The sequence below is a fragment of the Salvelinus namaycush genome, chromosome 26, assembly GCF_016432855.1.
Source record: "Salvelinus namaycush isolate Seneca chromosome 26, SaNama_1.0, whole genome shotgun sequence".
Taxonomy (NCBI): Eukaryota; Metazoa; Chordata; class Actinopteri; order Salmoniformes; family Salmonidae; genus Salvelinus; species Salvelinus namaycush.
Window position 1 is genome coordinate 10,868,191 of NC_052332.1, and position 18,227 is coordinate 10,886,417.

At 42.7% G+C, this 18,227-nt stretch overlaps 1 protein-coding gene across 1 annotated transcript; it reads left to right on the top strand.

Annotated features, from left to right (window-relative positions):
* Nucleotides 1–2,228: 2,228 nt before the first annotated feature.
* atp6v1b2 (ATPase H+ transporting V1 subunit B2) lies at nucleotides 2,229–16,322 on the top strand. The gene is made up of 14 exons (XM_038965715.1): nucleotides 2,229–2,367; nucleotides 2,693–2,748; nucleotides 2,939–3,037; nucleotides 3,161–3,254; nucleotides 9,123–9,200; nucleotides 9,310–9,449; nucleotides 9,833–9,934; nucleotides 12,692–12,789; nucleotides 14,596–14,719; nucleotides 14,944–15,094; nucleotides 15,469–15,551; nucleotides 15,706–15,810; nucleotides 15,937–16,066; nucleotides 16,192–16,322. Exons 1-14 carry the CDS (start codon nucleotides 2,229–2,231, stop codon nucleotides 16,320–16,322), a joined length of 1,530 nt encoding a protein of 509 aa, XP_038821643.1.
* Nucleotides 16,323–18,227: the final 1,905 nt, after the last annotated feature.

Sequence of the window (18,227 nt, forward strand, 5' to 3'; positions counted from 1 at the left end):
AGTTATTACAATGAAATAATACCATGCTATTGTTTGAGAAGAGTGCACAGTTATGAACTTGAAAAGTTATTAATAAACCAATTAGGCACATTTGGGAAGTCTTGATACAACATTTGAACATAAATGCAATGGTTCATTGGATCAGTCTAAAACTTTGTACCTACACTGCTGCCATCTAGTGGCCAAAACCTAAATTGTGCCTTGGCTGGAATAATACATTCTGGCCTTTCTCTTGCATTTCAAAGATGGTACCCAAAAACTGATGTTTTTTTGTTTGTATTACCTTTTACCAGATCTAATGTGTTATATTCTCCTACATTCATTTCACATTAACACAAACTTCAAAGTGTTTCCTTTCAAATTGTATCAAAAATATGCATATCCGTGCTTCAGGTCCTGAACTACAGGCAGTTAGATTTGGGTATGTCATTTTAGGCGAAAATTGAAAAAAAGGGTCCGATCCTTAACCCTGAAAGTGCCACCAGACCTAAATGAAAAATAAAAAATAAACTAATGTCTCTATACCAAGTTGAGAGTCTCAGCTTTCAGATGCAATTGGCTCTTCGTTAAGCCCCGATCACCTTGTTTACTGTTGCAATCTCTGACAACTTTTTTCTGGAAAACTCGATTCCCCCTTCTAACCACTGATCTCAAACTGTGTTTTTAATACACATTGAAATTAAACACCAACTACACTTTGCTAATCAGGAAACTCTCGGGTATTTGTGGTGGACTTTCATCATAATTGCTTCACGTGAACCTCGTAAAATGATCTTTGTAGTGTTGCTAGCCACTGAATGGCTCTGAATTCACTGTCAGCATTCAGTCAAAGCTACAACCAATTTTGGAGCAAACTACTGCTCTCAAATCGTATTCTGATGGGAGTTGTATTATTAACATGGCTAGCAACCATTATGAGAGAAGTTATATTAAGTGGCTAGCTAGCTAGCATTAGCAATGTTTGGTGGTCAATGAGACAGAGCTAGCTTACCAGCTGAGCTAGCAAACAATGTAACAAAAATATAATTTCAGATTAGAAAAATGTATTATGCATTTCAGGAATCACATTAGCAAGTACACCTGGTTCATTGTTAAATTATTTAGCCATTTAAACAATTTAAATATGTTTTCCCCACTGCCCTCACTGGCTTCATGGAGTTCTGCAATTGGTTGGTCAAAATTCTGGGGCTTATCGAAGGGTCAATTAGAACTGAGTTGATAGCCCATAGCGTTCCAAAGTTAGAGCTAAATGTCTGATGGCACCGGCCCCTATATCAGCCGCCATCTTAGGTCGTACCAGTATGTCAGATTCAGTGGAGGCTGCTGAGGGGAGGACATCTCATAATAATGGCTGGAACGCAGCAAATGGAATGGCATAAAACCATGTGTTTGATGTATTTGATACCTTTCCATTAAATCCGCTCCAGTCATTACCACAAGCCCTTCTCCCCAATTAAGGTGCCACCAACCTCCTGCGCAATTGCCAATTTCTCAGCCTCTGAGGATCACAGAAACACAACACTGAAATATAGCTGCTAGCAGCAATTAACAGGGTTCACAGGATGACAGAAAGGACACAAGATTAGTTTGATAACAAAGCAAGCACTCTATCATGTCAGAACTATCTCCCTTTATGTGCAGTCAGTGAAGTCATTACCATGTTTATCTCTCAATACCACAAGGATGACACATGCGAAGTTTAGTCTAGTGCTGTAGGTTCGTTATCTTTTAGTGTAGAAGGTAATCATTCTTAAGTCATTACTTAATGTATTGAGTTAATATAATATATAGCCAAGATATTATTACTCATTGTGTAGTTATCCCTTTTATTTGTATTATTATGTTTCAATTATTTCTCGTAAGTAAGCATTTCACTGTTAGTCTACACCTGTTGTTCACAAAGCATGTCACAAATAACATTTGATTGTTTTATTTGATTTGATAAAATTTCACTATAAATGTGTGAACATTTTAAAATACTGTACATTGTTTAGTCATACCAGTGGTATACAGGTATGATTTACCACGGCTGTCAGCCAATCAGCATTCAGGGTTCTAACCACCCAATGTATAATACTTGTTTTAGCCCAAAATGTCAGTTTACGCCCCTTATAATAAAACACATTTTGTAATAATCAGCACCTTGGTCAGCTCCTCCGCGTAGCGACCTCGCATGCGCAGTTTTGCTGTCACGACTTGTCTGCTCCAACTCCAATCCAGAGGTAAACATGGCGTTGAAGGTGCTGAAGGGAATGGTCAGCGGAGCTGTTAACGAGCTCTCATCAGCCGTTACCGGCAACAAGACGGCTGCCTCCCGGGAGCAAGTCCTGGCTGTTAAACGCGACTACATCTCCCAGCCGCGCCTGAGTGAGTTATTAGCTATCGTGCCCGGTAAACCGGAGAATAACGCAGGAACGGAGGGGCTAGCCAGACAGCCCGATAGGAGATAACGTTGCGCATTCTGCGGCAAGTGATGATGACTAGTAGTAGTATTCAGGGCCATCGATTGCTATTGAAACCAATTTGTATCATATGTTGCTGGGAAATATACGTTTCTCATATCCTAATGAATTCAAATAAATCGAATTTCACCATCACCCCCTCAAAATGTTTTGCAGCAGTTGCATGACTTGCAGCTTCTTACTACAACGGGTGTGAGCAGTGTGTGAGTAACTCTGTTCTCTGTTTGTAGCCTATAAGACAGTGTCTGGAGTGAACGGGCCTCTCGTGATTCTGGACCAGGTGAAGGTGAGAGATCACAGATCAGTACATCTTCAAATCAACATATTGTATTAAAACACAGCCAGTCTCTGACCAGCGGGCATGTTATTCAGTTTCCCAGGTGTGATAAAATCATCCTCATGACCCTGTGTGTGTGTGTGTCTGTGTGTGTGTCTGTGTGTGTGTGTGTGTCTGTCTGGGTGTGTTTGTGAGACAGTTTCCCAGGTATGCAGAGATCGTCCACCTGACCCTGCCAGATGGAACCAAGAGGAGTGGCCAGGTGTTGGAGGTTACAGGGTCTAAAGCCGTGGTGCAGGTCAGTGTGTATGTATTTGTGTGTGACTTGCCCATCATGTCTCAAAATCCTACAACTCAGAGCCCTGTGTTAACTGCCCTTTTGCGTATGCGCGCGTGTTTGTGGGTGTGTGAATGTGTGTAGGTGTTTGAGGGGACATCAGGTATTGATGCTAAGAAGACCAGCTGTGAGTTTACAGGGGACATCCTACGCACCCCTGTCTCTGAAGATATGCTGGGTATGGGACTTAGGAACTGTACGTTATTTATAATGAGGGATACCTGGAGAAAATCTGACCTCTGAAGTGAGGTCAGATATTCCCCTATACCCAAATTATATATAAAAACACAGTGGATAGCAGAGAACATGCCTGTCATTTACCCTGACTCCTAGGACAGACCAGACCCTTTGATATGCAGTTTTAGAAACTGTCCTTCATTTTGTAAGCATTACATGGCAACGTAGCCAGAAGGCAGACCACCGTGGACAAGGGAAGGGGTGAAAAGATCTTCATTATTCTAAAAGCACTGAATGAACCTATCATCTTATTAGCGGTCCGCGAAAAAAATATCCATTTAAAAACGCATTTGATACAGTTCTGTCATTTTACATGACTGGAGACAAGCAGAATCTGTTTTTAATACCACAACAGAGCCTGACAGCGAATAAGCGCCTGCTGCAGCAACAGAGACGTTTAGATTTTTTAAAAATAGGCTCTTGTTAAAAAAAGAGGGTAGTCTAAGTTTGGAACAGTGGTACAGTTGTCTATCAACTGTAAAAATTGAGCGCAACAGAACCAATGACAACTGAAGTATCTGATCGCCATCAAAGAATTAGAGAAAAAGCCATTTGTTTATTTAAACAGCAGCCGCATATCATCAGGTATGCGCTTGTAACATGTTTTTAATTTGGAAAACTATCATTTTCTAATTTATTATATTTAATTCCATGATATTGTTGTTACAAAATAGATTTGTGGTCACTGTGATTAGGGCAATGAAATATAAGAGCATCTGCTGAACATGCGTAGGTCACTGCATGATCCTCAAACCAAAGACTGGCCAAACTCATATTTCTTCAAGTGAATTCAAAAGGCACTGCAGAACGACTGTATAGCAAAATAAGACTATTTTGTTTAATTACTATCTAATTCTAAGTAATTAGTTAACATTTTATACAGCCTAAATGTCAAATTCATGGGCATGTTGTTGATGTGTTGTTGAAATGCTGAGCGCTCCTGCCAGCCTGTTGTGTGTAACAAATGCTTCACAATTGATTTTTTTAAATGGCATTGCGTACTAAAGCTTAGTTATAGATCGCTTTATATAATCAGGTCCATTAAAAAAAAAAAAAAATCTTAAGAGGTAAGCCTATGCTTTTAGCCTTTTTCTTTAACAAAGGCCCCAATACCCTCACATACCCCATCAATTCTAGCCCTGATTTTAACTTAGCACACCAAGCCATTCAAGTTTCAACATTTACTGACACTTGCTAGGTTTCCATGTAAAGTGTTGTTCCCATGTTTCATGAGCTGAAATAGAAGATCCCAGAAATGTTCCATATGAACAAAAAGCTTATTTCTCTCAAATTTGGTGCACAAATTTGTTTACATCCTTGTTAGCGAGCCTTTCTCCTTTGCCAATATAATCCATCCACCTGACAGGTGTGACATATCAAGATGCTGATTAACAGAATGATCATTACACAGGTGCACCTTGTGCTGGGGGCAATAAAAGGCCACTCTAAAATGTGCCGTTTTGTCACACAACACAATGCCACAGATGTCTCAAGTTTTGAGGGATCATTCAATTGACTTGCTGACTGCAGGAATGTCCACCAGAGCTGTTGCTAGAGAATGTAATGTTAATTTCTATACCATACACGTCGTTTTAGAGAATTTGGCAGTACGTTCAACTGGCCTTACAACCGCAGATCACGTGTAACCACGCAAGCCTAGGAGCCGTCTGAGACCAGCCACCCGGACAGCTGATGAAACGGTGGGTTTGCACATCCGAAGAATTTCTGCACAAACTGTCAGAAACCGTCTCAGGGAAGCTCATCTGCATGCTCGTCATCCTCACCAGGGTCTTGACGTGACTGCAGTTAGGCGTCATAACTCACCTTCTATGGCCATTGGCTCGCTGGAGAAGTGTGCTCTTCACAGATTAATCCTGGTTTCAACTGTACCGTGCAGATGGCAGCGTGTATGGCGTTGTGTGGGCGAGCGGTTTTCTGATGTCAACATTGTGAACAGAGTGCCCCGTTGTGGTGGTGCTGGGGTTATGGTATTGGCAGGCATAAGCTACAGACAACAAAAGACAACTGCATTTTATCGATGGCAATTTGAATGCAAAGAGATACCGTGATGAGATCCTGAGGTCCATTGTTGTGCCATTCATCTACCGTCATCACCTCATGTTTCAGCCTGATAATGCATGGCCTCATGTCACAAGGATCTGTACACAATTCCTGGAAGCTGAAAATGTCCCAGTTCTTGCTTGGGCTGCAAGCTCACCAGACATGTCACCCATTGAGCATGTTTGGGATGCTTTGGATCAACGTGTACGACAGTGTGTTCCAGTTCTCACCAATATCCAGCAACTTCGCACAGCTATTTTAAGAGGAGAGGGACAACATTCCACAGGCCACAGTCAACAGCCTGATCAACTCTATGTGAAGGAGATGTGTTGCGCTGCATGAGTCAAATGGTGTCCACCACATACTGACTGGTTTTCTGATCCACGCCACAACCTTTTTTTAAGGTATCTGTGACCAACAGATGCATATCTGTATTCCCGGTCATGTAAAATCCATAGATTAGGGCCTAATGAATTTATTTCAATTGACGGATTTCCTCATATGAACTGTAACTCGGACCTACCATAGGGCGGTGCACAATTGGCCCAGCGTCGCCCGGGTAAGGGGATGGTTTGACTGGGGGGGGGCATTACTTGGCTCATCTCGCTCTAGCGACTCCTTGTGGCGTGCCTGGCGCCTGCAGGCTGACCTCGGTCGTCAGTTGAACAGTGTTTTCTCTAACACATTGGTGCGGTTGGCTTCCGGGTTAAGCGGGCGGGCGTTAAGAAGCGCGGTTAGGCGGGTAATGTTTCGGAGGACGCATGACTCAACCTTCACCCCCTGAGCCCGTTGGGGAGTTGCAGCGATGAGACAAGATCGAAATTGAGGGGGGAAAGGGGGTAAAATGAAAAAAAAAAAAATCTGTAAAATCTTTGAAAATGTTGCATGTTGCGTTTATATTTTTGTTAATTTAAAATATTAGCATTTCCCCACCAGTGGTATGTTTCCACCAATGGACTTGTTGCGGATAAATATCAATGCTTGATGACGTATAGTGCCTTCGGAAAGTATTCAGACTCCCTGACTTTTTCAAAATTTTGTTAGGTTACAGCCTTATTCTAAAAGTGATTAAATAGTCCCCCCCCCCCCCCCCCCCATCAATCTATACACAATACCCCATAATGACTAAGCAAAAACAGTTTTTTAATGTATTTTTGCAAATTTATAAAAAATAAATAAAACTGAAATATTACATTTACATAAGTATTCAGACCATTTACTCAGTACTTTGTTGAAGCACCTTTGGCAGCGATTACAGCCTCAAGTCTTCTTGGGTTTGACGCTACAAGCTTGACACACCTGTATTTGGGGAGTTTCTACCATTCTTCACTGCAGATCCTCTCAAGCTCTGTCAGGTTGTATGGGGAGCGTTGCTGCACAGCTATTTTCAGAGACTTGTCCCGAAGCCACTCCTGCGCTGTCTAGGCAGTGTGCTTAGGGATGTTGTCCTGTTGGAAGGTGAGCCTTTGCCCCAGTCTGAGGTCCTGAGAGCTCTGGAGCAGGTTTTCATCAAGGATCTCTCTGTACTTTGCTCTGTTCATCTTTGCCTTGATCCTGAATAGTCTCCCAGTCCCATGCCACTGAAAACATCCCTACATGATGATTCTGCCACCACCATGCTTCACCTTAGGGATGGTGCCAGGTGTCTTCCAGACGTGACGCTTGGCATTCAGGCCAAATAGTTCAATCTTGGTTTCATTAGAGCAGAGAATATTGTTTCTCATGGTCTGAGAGTCCTGTAGGTGCCTTTTGGCAAACTTCAAGCGGGCTTTTATGTTCCTTTTACTGAGGAGTGGCTTCTGTCTGGCCACTCTACCATAAAGGCCTGATTGGTGGTGTGCTGCAGAGATGGTTGTCCTTCTGGAAGGTTCTCCCATCTCCACAGAGGAACTCTCTCGCTCTGTCAGAGTGACCATCGGGTTCTTGGTCACCTCCCTGACCACGGCCCTTCTCCCCCAATTGCTCAGTTTGGCCGGGCAGCCAGCTTCAGGAAGAGTTGGTGGTTAGATGCTTCTTCCATTTAAGAATGATGGCGGCCACTGTGTTCTTGGGGACCTTCAATGCTGCAGAATTTTTTTGGATACCCTTCCCCAGATATGTGCCTCGACACAATCCTGTCTCGGAGCTCTAAGGACAATTCCTTCGACCTCATGGCTTGGTTTTTGCTCTGTGGTACATATTACAGGTGTGTGCCTTTCCAAATCATGTCCAATCATTTGAATTTAGCACGGGTGGACTCCAATCAAGTTGTAGAAACATCTCAAGGATGATCAATGGAAACAGGATGCACCTGAGCTCAATTTCGAGTCTCATAGAAAGGGTCTGAATACTTACGTAAATAAGGTATTTCTGTTAAAAAACATTTATACATTTGCAAAAATGTATAAAGCTGTTTTCGCTTTGTCATTATGGTTTTTGTGTGTAGAGTGCTGAGGATTTTTATTTATTTACTAAATTTTAGAACAAGGCTATAAAGTAAACAAAATGTGGAAAAAGTCAAGGGGTCTGAATACTTTCCAAAGGAACAGTAGTGCACACAAAATCTACTTTTTCGTAAAGAATCTAAAGTTCAATGTGTTTCCATCGCATTTTCAAATCTACTGATAGTTTTGTCACAAAAACTGTTGCACTAAATAGCAAACGTGTCTACTCTGGTCTGGCACCTGCCCTCTAGCCAACAGCTCGCAGATACAGTGCAGGTAGCTGTGCGGGTTGTCTAGTCTACATGATGACATTATTATGGATGAGAGCGAGAATATTTTCATTTATCAAACAGCAGGAGTTGGCTGCCAAAATCTATGGATAGTAGACTATAAGAGATAGGCTCCAACACAAAGCCCCTCTTGTTCTTAGTAGTCTAAAATCTAATTAAAATGAATGAATTAGGCCTTCTGGAATTAGCCGACTTTCAGCATCCATTGCTTGTCCATCTCCACGGCTGCCGCTTCATAGTAATGTACAATAAGTTATGTAAATTACTCGATTATGGCTCATTGTGAGATCAATAACGCTAATAAATAGCTTCATTATGGGCAATGAAACATATTGTTTTTTATTAAAATGAATTGTAGCAGTAGAAAACTTACTTCCGGTCCTCCTCCTCATCTTCGCTTTCAAACGGAACATTTTGGACAACTACAACATTATTTCCTGGAAGAAGCCTTTGACTCACGCCCTGAATTGCCACCGGTGCACAGCACAGCCATTGGTTTGGCAGCACAAAAGGGGTTTGCTTCAGCAAGAACAGGGCAGGCCAGGGCTTATGATTGGGATAGCCTATCCATTGCGGTGTGTAATGCAGTGTAGCCTAGTGTTATATACACCATCCCAGTGCTTCTCCCAGCATGCTCTTCGTATAGCCGTAGCCTACGGTATAGGCTATGGATCATTTGATTGAGACCACACTAGGCACACTTGATATTGCACGCCCAGCAGAGAATCACCTATGAGGGGCAGCATCGGGCACACATCGAGTTATAATAAGCAACTAATTCTCAAACACTGAGCAAAACGACATTTAATCGTTTACAAATGACATAACCCTCCCCTGAACGAAACAAAAAAAATACTAAGCCCTCCCCTTGACTGAAATTAACAATTGTGTAATTTCGACCTCTCCCTCACTGTAAATGTTTTGTTGTTGTTGTTGTATACACACGTACAGTAACACACGTTAAGAACAGTCAATCTGAATCTGTGTGTGTTTGTGTGCATGCCTGTGCGTGTGTATGTGCATTTCTGTTTGCAGGTCGCGTGTTTAATGGATCAGGCAAGCCCATCGACAAAGGCCCCACAGTGATGGCAGAAGACTACCTGGACATCATGGGTACACGTCTAGAGTTATAGATTGAGAGATGAATATAACAATAGAGAGTATTGTTTATTTTTTGAGGAGATGATAATGTGTGTGTGTGTGGACGTGCACGTGTGTCCAGGCCAGCCTATCAACCCTCAGTGTCGTATCTACCCGGAGGAGATGATCCAGACAGGGATCTCTGCTATAGACGGCATGAACAGCATCGCTAGGGGGCAGAAAATACCCATCTTCTCTGCTGCAGGACTGCCACACAACGAGGTACGCATGCACACACAAACACACACACACACACACACACACACACACACACACACACACACACACTACCTCCGTTAACCCCCATCCTCAGCATTAAGAGCTGTGTGAATGGCCTGGCAATTTGTGTGAAGGTATTGAAGTAGCACATCCATAGGGTCTAGTGCTGATTAAACCCACTAATTAAATTGATTCATTAATTTGTATCATTTTCTTTTAATTAGTTCAGTTTGATTAAATGGGAAATGAGCTTTGAGGCTCTCCTCCAAGGAAGGAAACAGTTGTTTTTTCATATCCTGCAGTGTGTTTCTTTCTTTCGCCCCACCTCTTCTCCTCTGTCTTTTTCTCCCCCCCCTCTCTCTCTCTCTCTCTCTTTCTCTCTGTAGATAGCGGCTCAGATCTGTCGTCAGGCAGGCCTGGTGAGGAAGTCTAAAGATGTGATGGACTACAGTGATGACAACTTCGCTATCGTCTTCGCCGCAATGGGGGTGAGACACATACACGCACACGAACATGGTTACACGCACGTGGCCCCTTAAAGGGCCAATCCGTAAAGGGCCAAAAGCTGATGGATAGGCCTGGAGAAATGTATCCACTCTCAAATTCATAGACAGAGCAATGGACGCAAGGACTGACCATCCATGATATCACATGTATAGTTTAAAGCATGTTTTGAGGCTATTCAGTATTTTTTTAGATTTACAATGTCTACAAACATTGGAGTCAAACAAGGTTATATTTGTTGTTCTGACAGGATGTGACAGTTGAACTTAGCTCATGGGGCATTTATAAGTTATATTCTTCCAGAAACAATGGATACATATTATACATTTCTAAGTTAATTTTTTTAAATGTAACAACTGCAGATTGACCCTTTAAAGCAACGGTTCCCAATGTAGGGGTTGTGACCCCGGGAGAATTTCCAACCCTGCCCCAAAAATGTTTTTATTAATATACAGTACCACCTTCTCATTCAAGGGTTTTTCTTTATTTTTGCTATTAATAGTGAAGACATCAAAACTATGAAATAACACACATGGAATCATGTAGTAATCCCAAAAAGTGTTACATATTTGACCAAATAAGGCTGTCTTCTGTATACCACCCCTACCTTGTCACAGCACAACTGATTGGCTCAAACAGATTAAGAAGGAAAGAAATTCCACAAATTAACTTTGAACAATGCAGACCTGTTAATTGAAATGCATTCCAGGTGACTACCTCATGAAGCTGGTTGAGAGAATGCCAAGCGTGTGCAAAGCTATCATAAAGGCAAAGGGTGGCTTCTTTGAAGAATCTCAAATATAAAATATGTTTTGATTTGTTTAACACTTTTTTTGTTACTACATGATTCCTTATGTGTTATTTCATAGTTTTGATGTCTTCACTATCATTCTACAATGTAGAACATTTTGCAAGTCAATGTAGAAAATAGTAAAATAAAGAAAAACCCTTGAATGAGTTTCCAAACAATTTCCAAACTGTTGACTGGGACTCTATATATCATCTTTATATCAAAATCATTGTAATGTGGTTGACCTTAATTAAAAATCTAAATGAAAGTTAGATGCTATGACACCCTGTGGAGATTGGGCCTGAGTGATCAGGTTACTGTAAACTTGGTATTGTTTGATTGGACAATGGTGGTTGGTTTTACACATTCAGATGTTATAAATGAAATGAAGGTCTGTTGTTCTCTCTCTCATCCTGTATCCTGTCCATTTGAAGGTTATATGATCAATTCAGATTTTTCTAGGACTCTGGCCTAGTAGGCATCTCTTTGTTCATGCTTTGTCTTGTAAGTTAACTGAGGATCTATATGCTCAGAATTATGCTTTGTTAATGTCAGTATTGCCTTGTAACTTAAGTTGTATGCCTTGTATGTGAATCCATTTGTTTTGCAAAGTAATGAAATGATGCTTGCTTTGATATTCACTTCTCATAATGTTTATTATAATGTTAAAGGGAGTCAGATAAAGATAACAATTTGAGTAGGCTAATTGCATAGTCTTATTATGAGTCGCATGTGAGGTACACTATATATACAGAAGTATGTGGACACCCCTTCAAATTAGTGGATTCGGCTATTTCAGCCACACCCGTTGCTAACAGGCGTATAAAATCGACCACACAGCCATGCAATCTCCATAGACAAACATTGGCAGTAGAATGGCCTTACTGAAGAGCTCAGTGACTTTCAACGTGGCACTGTCATAGGATGCCACCTTTCCAACAAGTTAGTTCGTCAAATTTCTGCCCTGCTAGAGCTTTCCCGGTGAACTGTAAGTGCTGTTATTGTGAAGTGGAAACGTCTAGGAGCAAAAATGTCTCAGCCGCGAAGTGGTAGGCCACACAAGCTCACAGAACGGGGACGCCAAGTGCTGAAACACGTAGTGAGTAAAAATCGTCTGTCCTCGGTTGCCACACTCACTACTGAGTTCCAAACTGCCTCTGAAGCAACGTCAGTACAATAACTGTTCATCGGGAGCTTCATGAAATGGATATTCATGGCTGAGCAGCCGCACACAAGCCTAAGATCACCATGCGCAATGCCAAGCGTCGGCTGGAGTGGTGTAAGGTTCACCGCCATAGGACTCTGGATCAGTGGAAACGCGTTCTCTGGAGTGATGAATCACGATTCACCATCTGGCAGTCGGACTGACTTTTCTGGGTTTGGCGGATGCCAGGAGAACGCTACCTGCCCCAATGCATAGTACAACTGTAAAGTTTGGTGTAGGAGGAATAATGGTTTTCATGGTTCGGGCTAGGCCCCTTAGTTCCAGTGAAGGGAAATCTTAACGCTACAGCATACAATGACATTTTAGACAATTCTGTGCTTACATCTTTGTGGGAACAGTTTGGGGAAGGCCCTTTCCTGTTTCAGCAGGACAATTCCCCCGTGCACAAACCGAGATCCATGCAGAAATTGATTGTGGAGATCGGTGTGGAAGAACTTGACTGACCTGCACAGAGCCCTGACTGCAGCAATGTTCTAACATCTAGTTGAAAGCCTTCCCAGAAGAGTGGAGGCTGTTATAACAGCAAAGGGGGGACCAACTCCATATTAATGCCCATGATTTTGGAATGAGATGTTCGACGAGCTGTGGTGTACACATACTTTTGTTGATGTAGTGTATATATAATATACACATATCAAATATTACCCCACTACAGGGTGACCGCTTTGTTATTATTTCAATGAAGGATTCCAGCTTTAACCTTTGACCTCTAACCCTTGACCCCAGGTCAACATGGAGACAGCTCGGTTCTTCAAGTCAGACTTTGAGGAGAATGGTTCCATGGACAATGTCTGTCTGTTCCTCAACCTGGCCAACGACCCCACGTAGGTCACTTCTAACCTTTAACCTCTACCCTCATCTCACCTGCTCCTCAACCTGTCCAATTAACCTTCATTGCAGGGTTTTTGTTAGCTGGTAATTGCCTGTTTTTGGGCAATATTTTTTTTGTTGTAGCTGATAAATAGAATTGTTGCCAGCCAAATTGACCAGGAGAAAAAACAATCCCATTGAAAAAGTATTATTTTTATTAATTGATGGAAATATCAGTTGATGTAAATACAGTTGACTATCATGCTTATTGGCTTATAGGTTAATTAGCTACATTTAGTGGACTAATTGGGGCGTGTGCATTTTGGTTAGTCGTTTTATTTATCACACGTCACGGTATATAGAGCTAATTTTGAGGGGAATATCACTAGTCGGACAGCGGTAGAGCTGCTGCTGCTCCTCAGCTAGTTGCTGCTGGAGTGAAACGTGCTTTTATAAGCCCAGTCATTGTGCAACCATTCTAAATGTAATTGCGTTTTGATGTCCATGATTAAAAAGAGCTACAATCTTTTTTTCTCAACTCGTAATTGAAGCGTGCCTCCCATTTGCCATTCAGTGCATAGGCAACAGTAGGCAGGGTATCCAACTAGCTCTCACAGTGTCACTTCAGAATTAGATGTTCGTCCGTGTTTCTCAAATTTCGAAGATGTTGCACTTTTTTAAGTGTTTAAGGTTGTTTAGGCATTACCTCTGATTTTTTAAGGTAAGGGTTTCAATTTTGGGTTAAGCTTAATACAAAAAACAAAAATAGCTTTGTTTCGCAGGATTTGAACTTGCAACATTTGGAATCAGGTGCAGATGTTTACACACATCCACAACGCCCTAGCCAAACTGAAACCTACTTGAAGGTAACATTGCTCGCTGTTGCCCCTAAGTCAACAGACATAGATTCGACACAAGTCGAATACTGACTTGTGTCATTGGTGACCTGGCTGGGGTATCAGTGTCTCACACACCACTTTGCAATGCGAGTCGGAGGCATTTGGAAAACATATACTTAATTGTTTGAAACCTGAACTTTTTATTTCATATTATGAGGTATGTCTTACCTTGCTTCAAATGATCCTAGGCAAAATCTGACCCTAGAAACGTGGAGGCAATTGTTTTATAAAGACTTCCTCATATGCCATTGAAACCAGAATTTCTTTCCTGTTCTATTGGTTTTCACATCAACTTTCTTTTGTAGTCCAGCAGCCAAAGGCACAATCCTAGTCATATTAGCAACCCATCCTCGTTGTTGCATCTTTATTTAACTAGGAAAGTCAGTTAAGAAATTACGGTCTACACCGGCCAAACCCGGACGATGCTGGACCAATTGTGCGCGGCCCTATAGTACTCCCAATCACGGCCAGTTGTGATACAGCCTGGATTCGAACCAGGGTGTCTGTAGTGACGCCTCTAGCACTGAGATGCAGTGCCTTAGACCGCTGCGCCACTCAGGAGCCCAATGTTAAGATGAACTACCATAATGTAAATGTGATTCCTGTCATTCTGAGCACTGGAGGTGGACACCCTAATGCATGGGTCGGGCAACAGGCAAAAAAAATCTAAAATGTACTGTATAATATATATATTTTTTTTACTGTATAATCACCAGGAATTCATCGGAAAATTTGTTTCATTTTGGAAATCTGTTCCCCAAGTATTTCCAAGAATAAAAAAAGATATATATGTCATTGTGTCTCAATGTAATCAAGGTATGAAATGTTTTTTATTTTCAAATACAATCTATTTTTGGGCCTAGTTGTGGTTAATTTGCAGTGTACAAATGATCATAATTATGTTCCTCTCTCTACTCGCAGTATAGAGCGTATCATCACGCCCCGCCTAGCTCTGACATCAGCAGAGTATCTGGCCTATCAGTGTGAGAAGCACGTCCTCGTCATCCTGACTGACATGAGCTCCTACGCAGAGGCGTTACGAGAAGTATAACACACACACACACACACACACACACACACACACACACACACACACACACACACACACACACACACACACACACACACACACACACACACACACACACACACACACACACACGCACACGCTATGATGCTACGAGAGGTGAGACATCGCCACAGCAAACATCAACATTATTACACATTAAATCAATGATAACGAGTAAATGTCATCCCCCCACCTCTCAGGTCTCAGCGGCCAGAGAGGAGGTCCCAGGTCGTCGTGGTTTCCCAGGCTACATGTACACTGACCTTGCCACCATCTACGAGAGAGCTGGTCGGGTGGAGGGACGCAACGGCTCTATCACCCAGATCCCTATACTAACTATGCCCAACGATGGTATGTTTATCACCCAGATCCCTATACTCACTATATACCCAGTGATGGTATGTTTATCACCCAGATCCCTTTACTCACTATGGCCAACGATGGCATGTCGATCACCCAGATCCCTACACTCACTATGCCCAACAATGATATGTCGATCACCCATATCCCTTTACCCAACGATGCTACTGTACACACATGTATTGCTTAACTGACTGCTCAAATATGGACAGTCTTTTACTTACTTCCTCTCTCTCAAGTGATGTTGTGATGTTCTGACTCTCTTCCTCTTTACCTCTCTCTCTCTCTCTCTCTCTCTCTCTCTCTCTCTCTCTCTCTCTCTCTCTCTCTCTCTCTCTCTCTCTCTCTCGCTCTCTCTCTCTCAGACATCACTCACCCCATCCCTGATCTGACAGGGTACATCACTGAGGGACAGATCTACGTGGACAGACAGCTGCACAACAGACAGGTGACACCACAGAGACACACACAGCTATGTGGCTGTTACCTTCAAAAATGCCTCTGGGCATTGGCAGGATTCTAGTGTCTGGCAAATCGATTCTCTCAATTGATGTTGTGATGTTTCCAACTCTCTCCCTCTTTACCTCTCTCTCTCTCTCTAGATCTATCCTCCCATCAATGTTCTGCCATCACTGTCTCGTCTGATGAAGTCAGCCATCGGAGAGGGGATGACACGCAAAGACCACTCTGATGTTTCCAACCAGCTGGTATGCATACACACACATACACACACATACACACACATACACACACATACACACACACACGCTGCTCAACAACATTAGACACTACTGCTGGAAAACATCTGTTATTGTGTGTGTGTGTGTGTGTAGTATGCGTGTTATGCTATAGGTAAGGACGTGCAGGCGATGAAGGCTGTGGTAGGAGAGGAGGCTCTGACGCCTGATGATCTTCTCTACCTGGAGTTCCTACAGAAGTTTGAGAAGAACTTCATCGCCCAGGGTACACTGGGGCATAGGGGGGAGCGGACAGGAGGACTGTGTGTGTGTGCCTGCCTGCCTGCGTGCGTGCGTGTTTGAGTGCGTGTGCAAGTGTGTAATCTCTCTCTCTCTCTCTCTCTGTTCCAGGAGCCTATGAGAACAGGACTGTGTTTGAGACACTGGATATCGGCTGGCAGCTGATGAGAATCTTCCCCAAAGAGATGCTGAAAAGAATCCCTCAGAGCACCCTGGCAGAGTTCTACCCCCGCTTGAAGTAATGATGATAACATAGGGATGCATAGTGACACACACACACACAACTCCAACCCTTCCCTCTTGCTCGGTCTCTTTGTAATGGTGTTGCTGTTGTAACATTGCCAGTAGCTTCTGTACTGTACGCATTGTCATAGGCTAGTACTGATACTGTCACACACAGAGACAACCCCTTACCCTAACAGATAAACCTATAGAAGTAGAAGATGCACATGATGGAGACAGTGGTTTCCAAGCCAGAGAGGTTCTCTCTGACCAGCAGAGCCAAATAGCCTGGTAATAGGGTCTGGGATTTTCCCTGGTCAGATCACATGATCAGGAAAATCTCCTGGCCTTGGCTGTTAGATGTATTGGATGGATGGATAGATGGATGGATGGAAGGATGGATGGATGGAAGGATAGATGGATGAATGGTGAATGGTCTGTTATAAGTCAGAGAGATGGTACAAGGTATTTTTATCAGGATGTGTAGGTGTACTGTAGGTGTCGACTAGTGAATATGCAGTGATGATGCATGTGTATGAAAGATGGGATCAAGCCCAACAGCCTATTTCACTCACAAGTGATTGTTTACGTTTCTAATGGTCTTTTGTTATGACCAATAAGTTGCCTGTGTGTTGCTGATAGTATCTTCTGCGTAGATCAGTGGCGTTTCTGCCCCGAGTTAACCTGAAAGCTCCCTTAATTCATTGAACTAAAGCCAGAGATACAACACATAAACTGCCTGTTGTTATTATTGCCTGTTCACTGAGTGCATAAACATTAGGAACGTCTTCCTAATATTGAGTTGCACCCCCTTTTGCCATCAGAACATCCTCAGTTCGTCAGGGCGTGGACTACAAGGCGTCGAAAGCGTTCCACAGGGATGCTGGCCCATGTCGACTTCAGTGCTTTCCACAGTTGTGTCAAGTTGTCCGGATGTCCTTTGGGTGGTGCACCATTCTTGATACACATGAGAAACTGTTGAGCATGAAAAACCTAGCAGCGTTGCAGTTCTTTAAACACTCAAACCGGTGCTCCTGGCACTTACTACCATACCCCGCTCAAAGGCACTTAAATCTTGTGTCTTGCCCATTCACACTCTGAATGTCAAATGTCTCAAGACTTAAAAATCATCCTTCTTTAACCTGTCTTCATCTACACTGATTAAAGTGGATTTAACAAGTGTCATCAATAAGGGATCATAGGTTTCACCTGGATTCACCTGGTCAGTCTATGTCATGGAAAGAGCAGGTGTTCCTAATGTTTTGTACACTCAGTGTATCTGTGTTGTCTATATATTTCTCTCTATATTTCTCTATTGTAGCTGCTCCGTCGACACGCACGCTGTGGTTTAGTGATGACAATGTTGTTATTTACAGTGAAGACTTCTAGAGTAGATGGATGTACTGTATTTATGTATGTGTTCCTCTATATCTTTTGGTAAATGTTCTGTTTCGGGATTTATGGTTAGTGTAGTTTTGGTCGAAATGCATGCATGACTGCTCAGCTTTTTGGAGTGTGTCTGTGCAATAAAGGAATACACGCTGCTCCCGCTCTCTTCTGTGGTTCGTAGCTCTTTAAGGACGCTGACACACAGACTTTTGGCATCCGGAAATTACGGATTGAGCCAATTGTTTTTCAGTGGATGTTATCCGTTGATGGATGACGGACAACAGAGATGATTGTCCGACAGAAAACGTACAAATTGTCAGTTTTTATTTATGAAACTCGTCCGGAAAGAGTTTAACTTTTAACGGACAAAAAAACAGACAATGATGAATGCTTCATGCAATTTCGTACGTCTTCATGCGTCTCTTTGTGGCCGTGGCCTTGCACATGCAGTGCACACACGCACGCAGTGCACACACGCACGCAGTGCACACACGCACGCAGTGCACACACGCACGCAGTGCACACACGCACGCAGT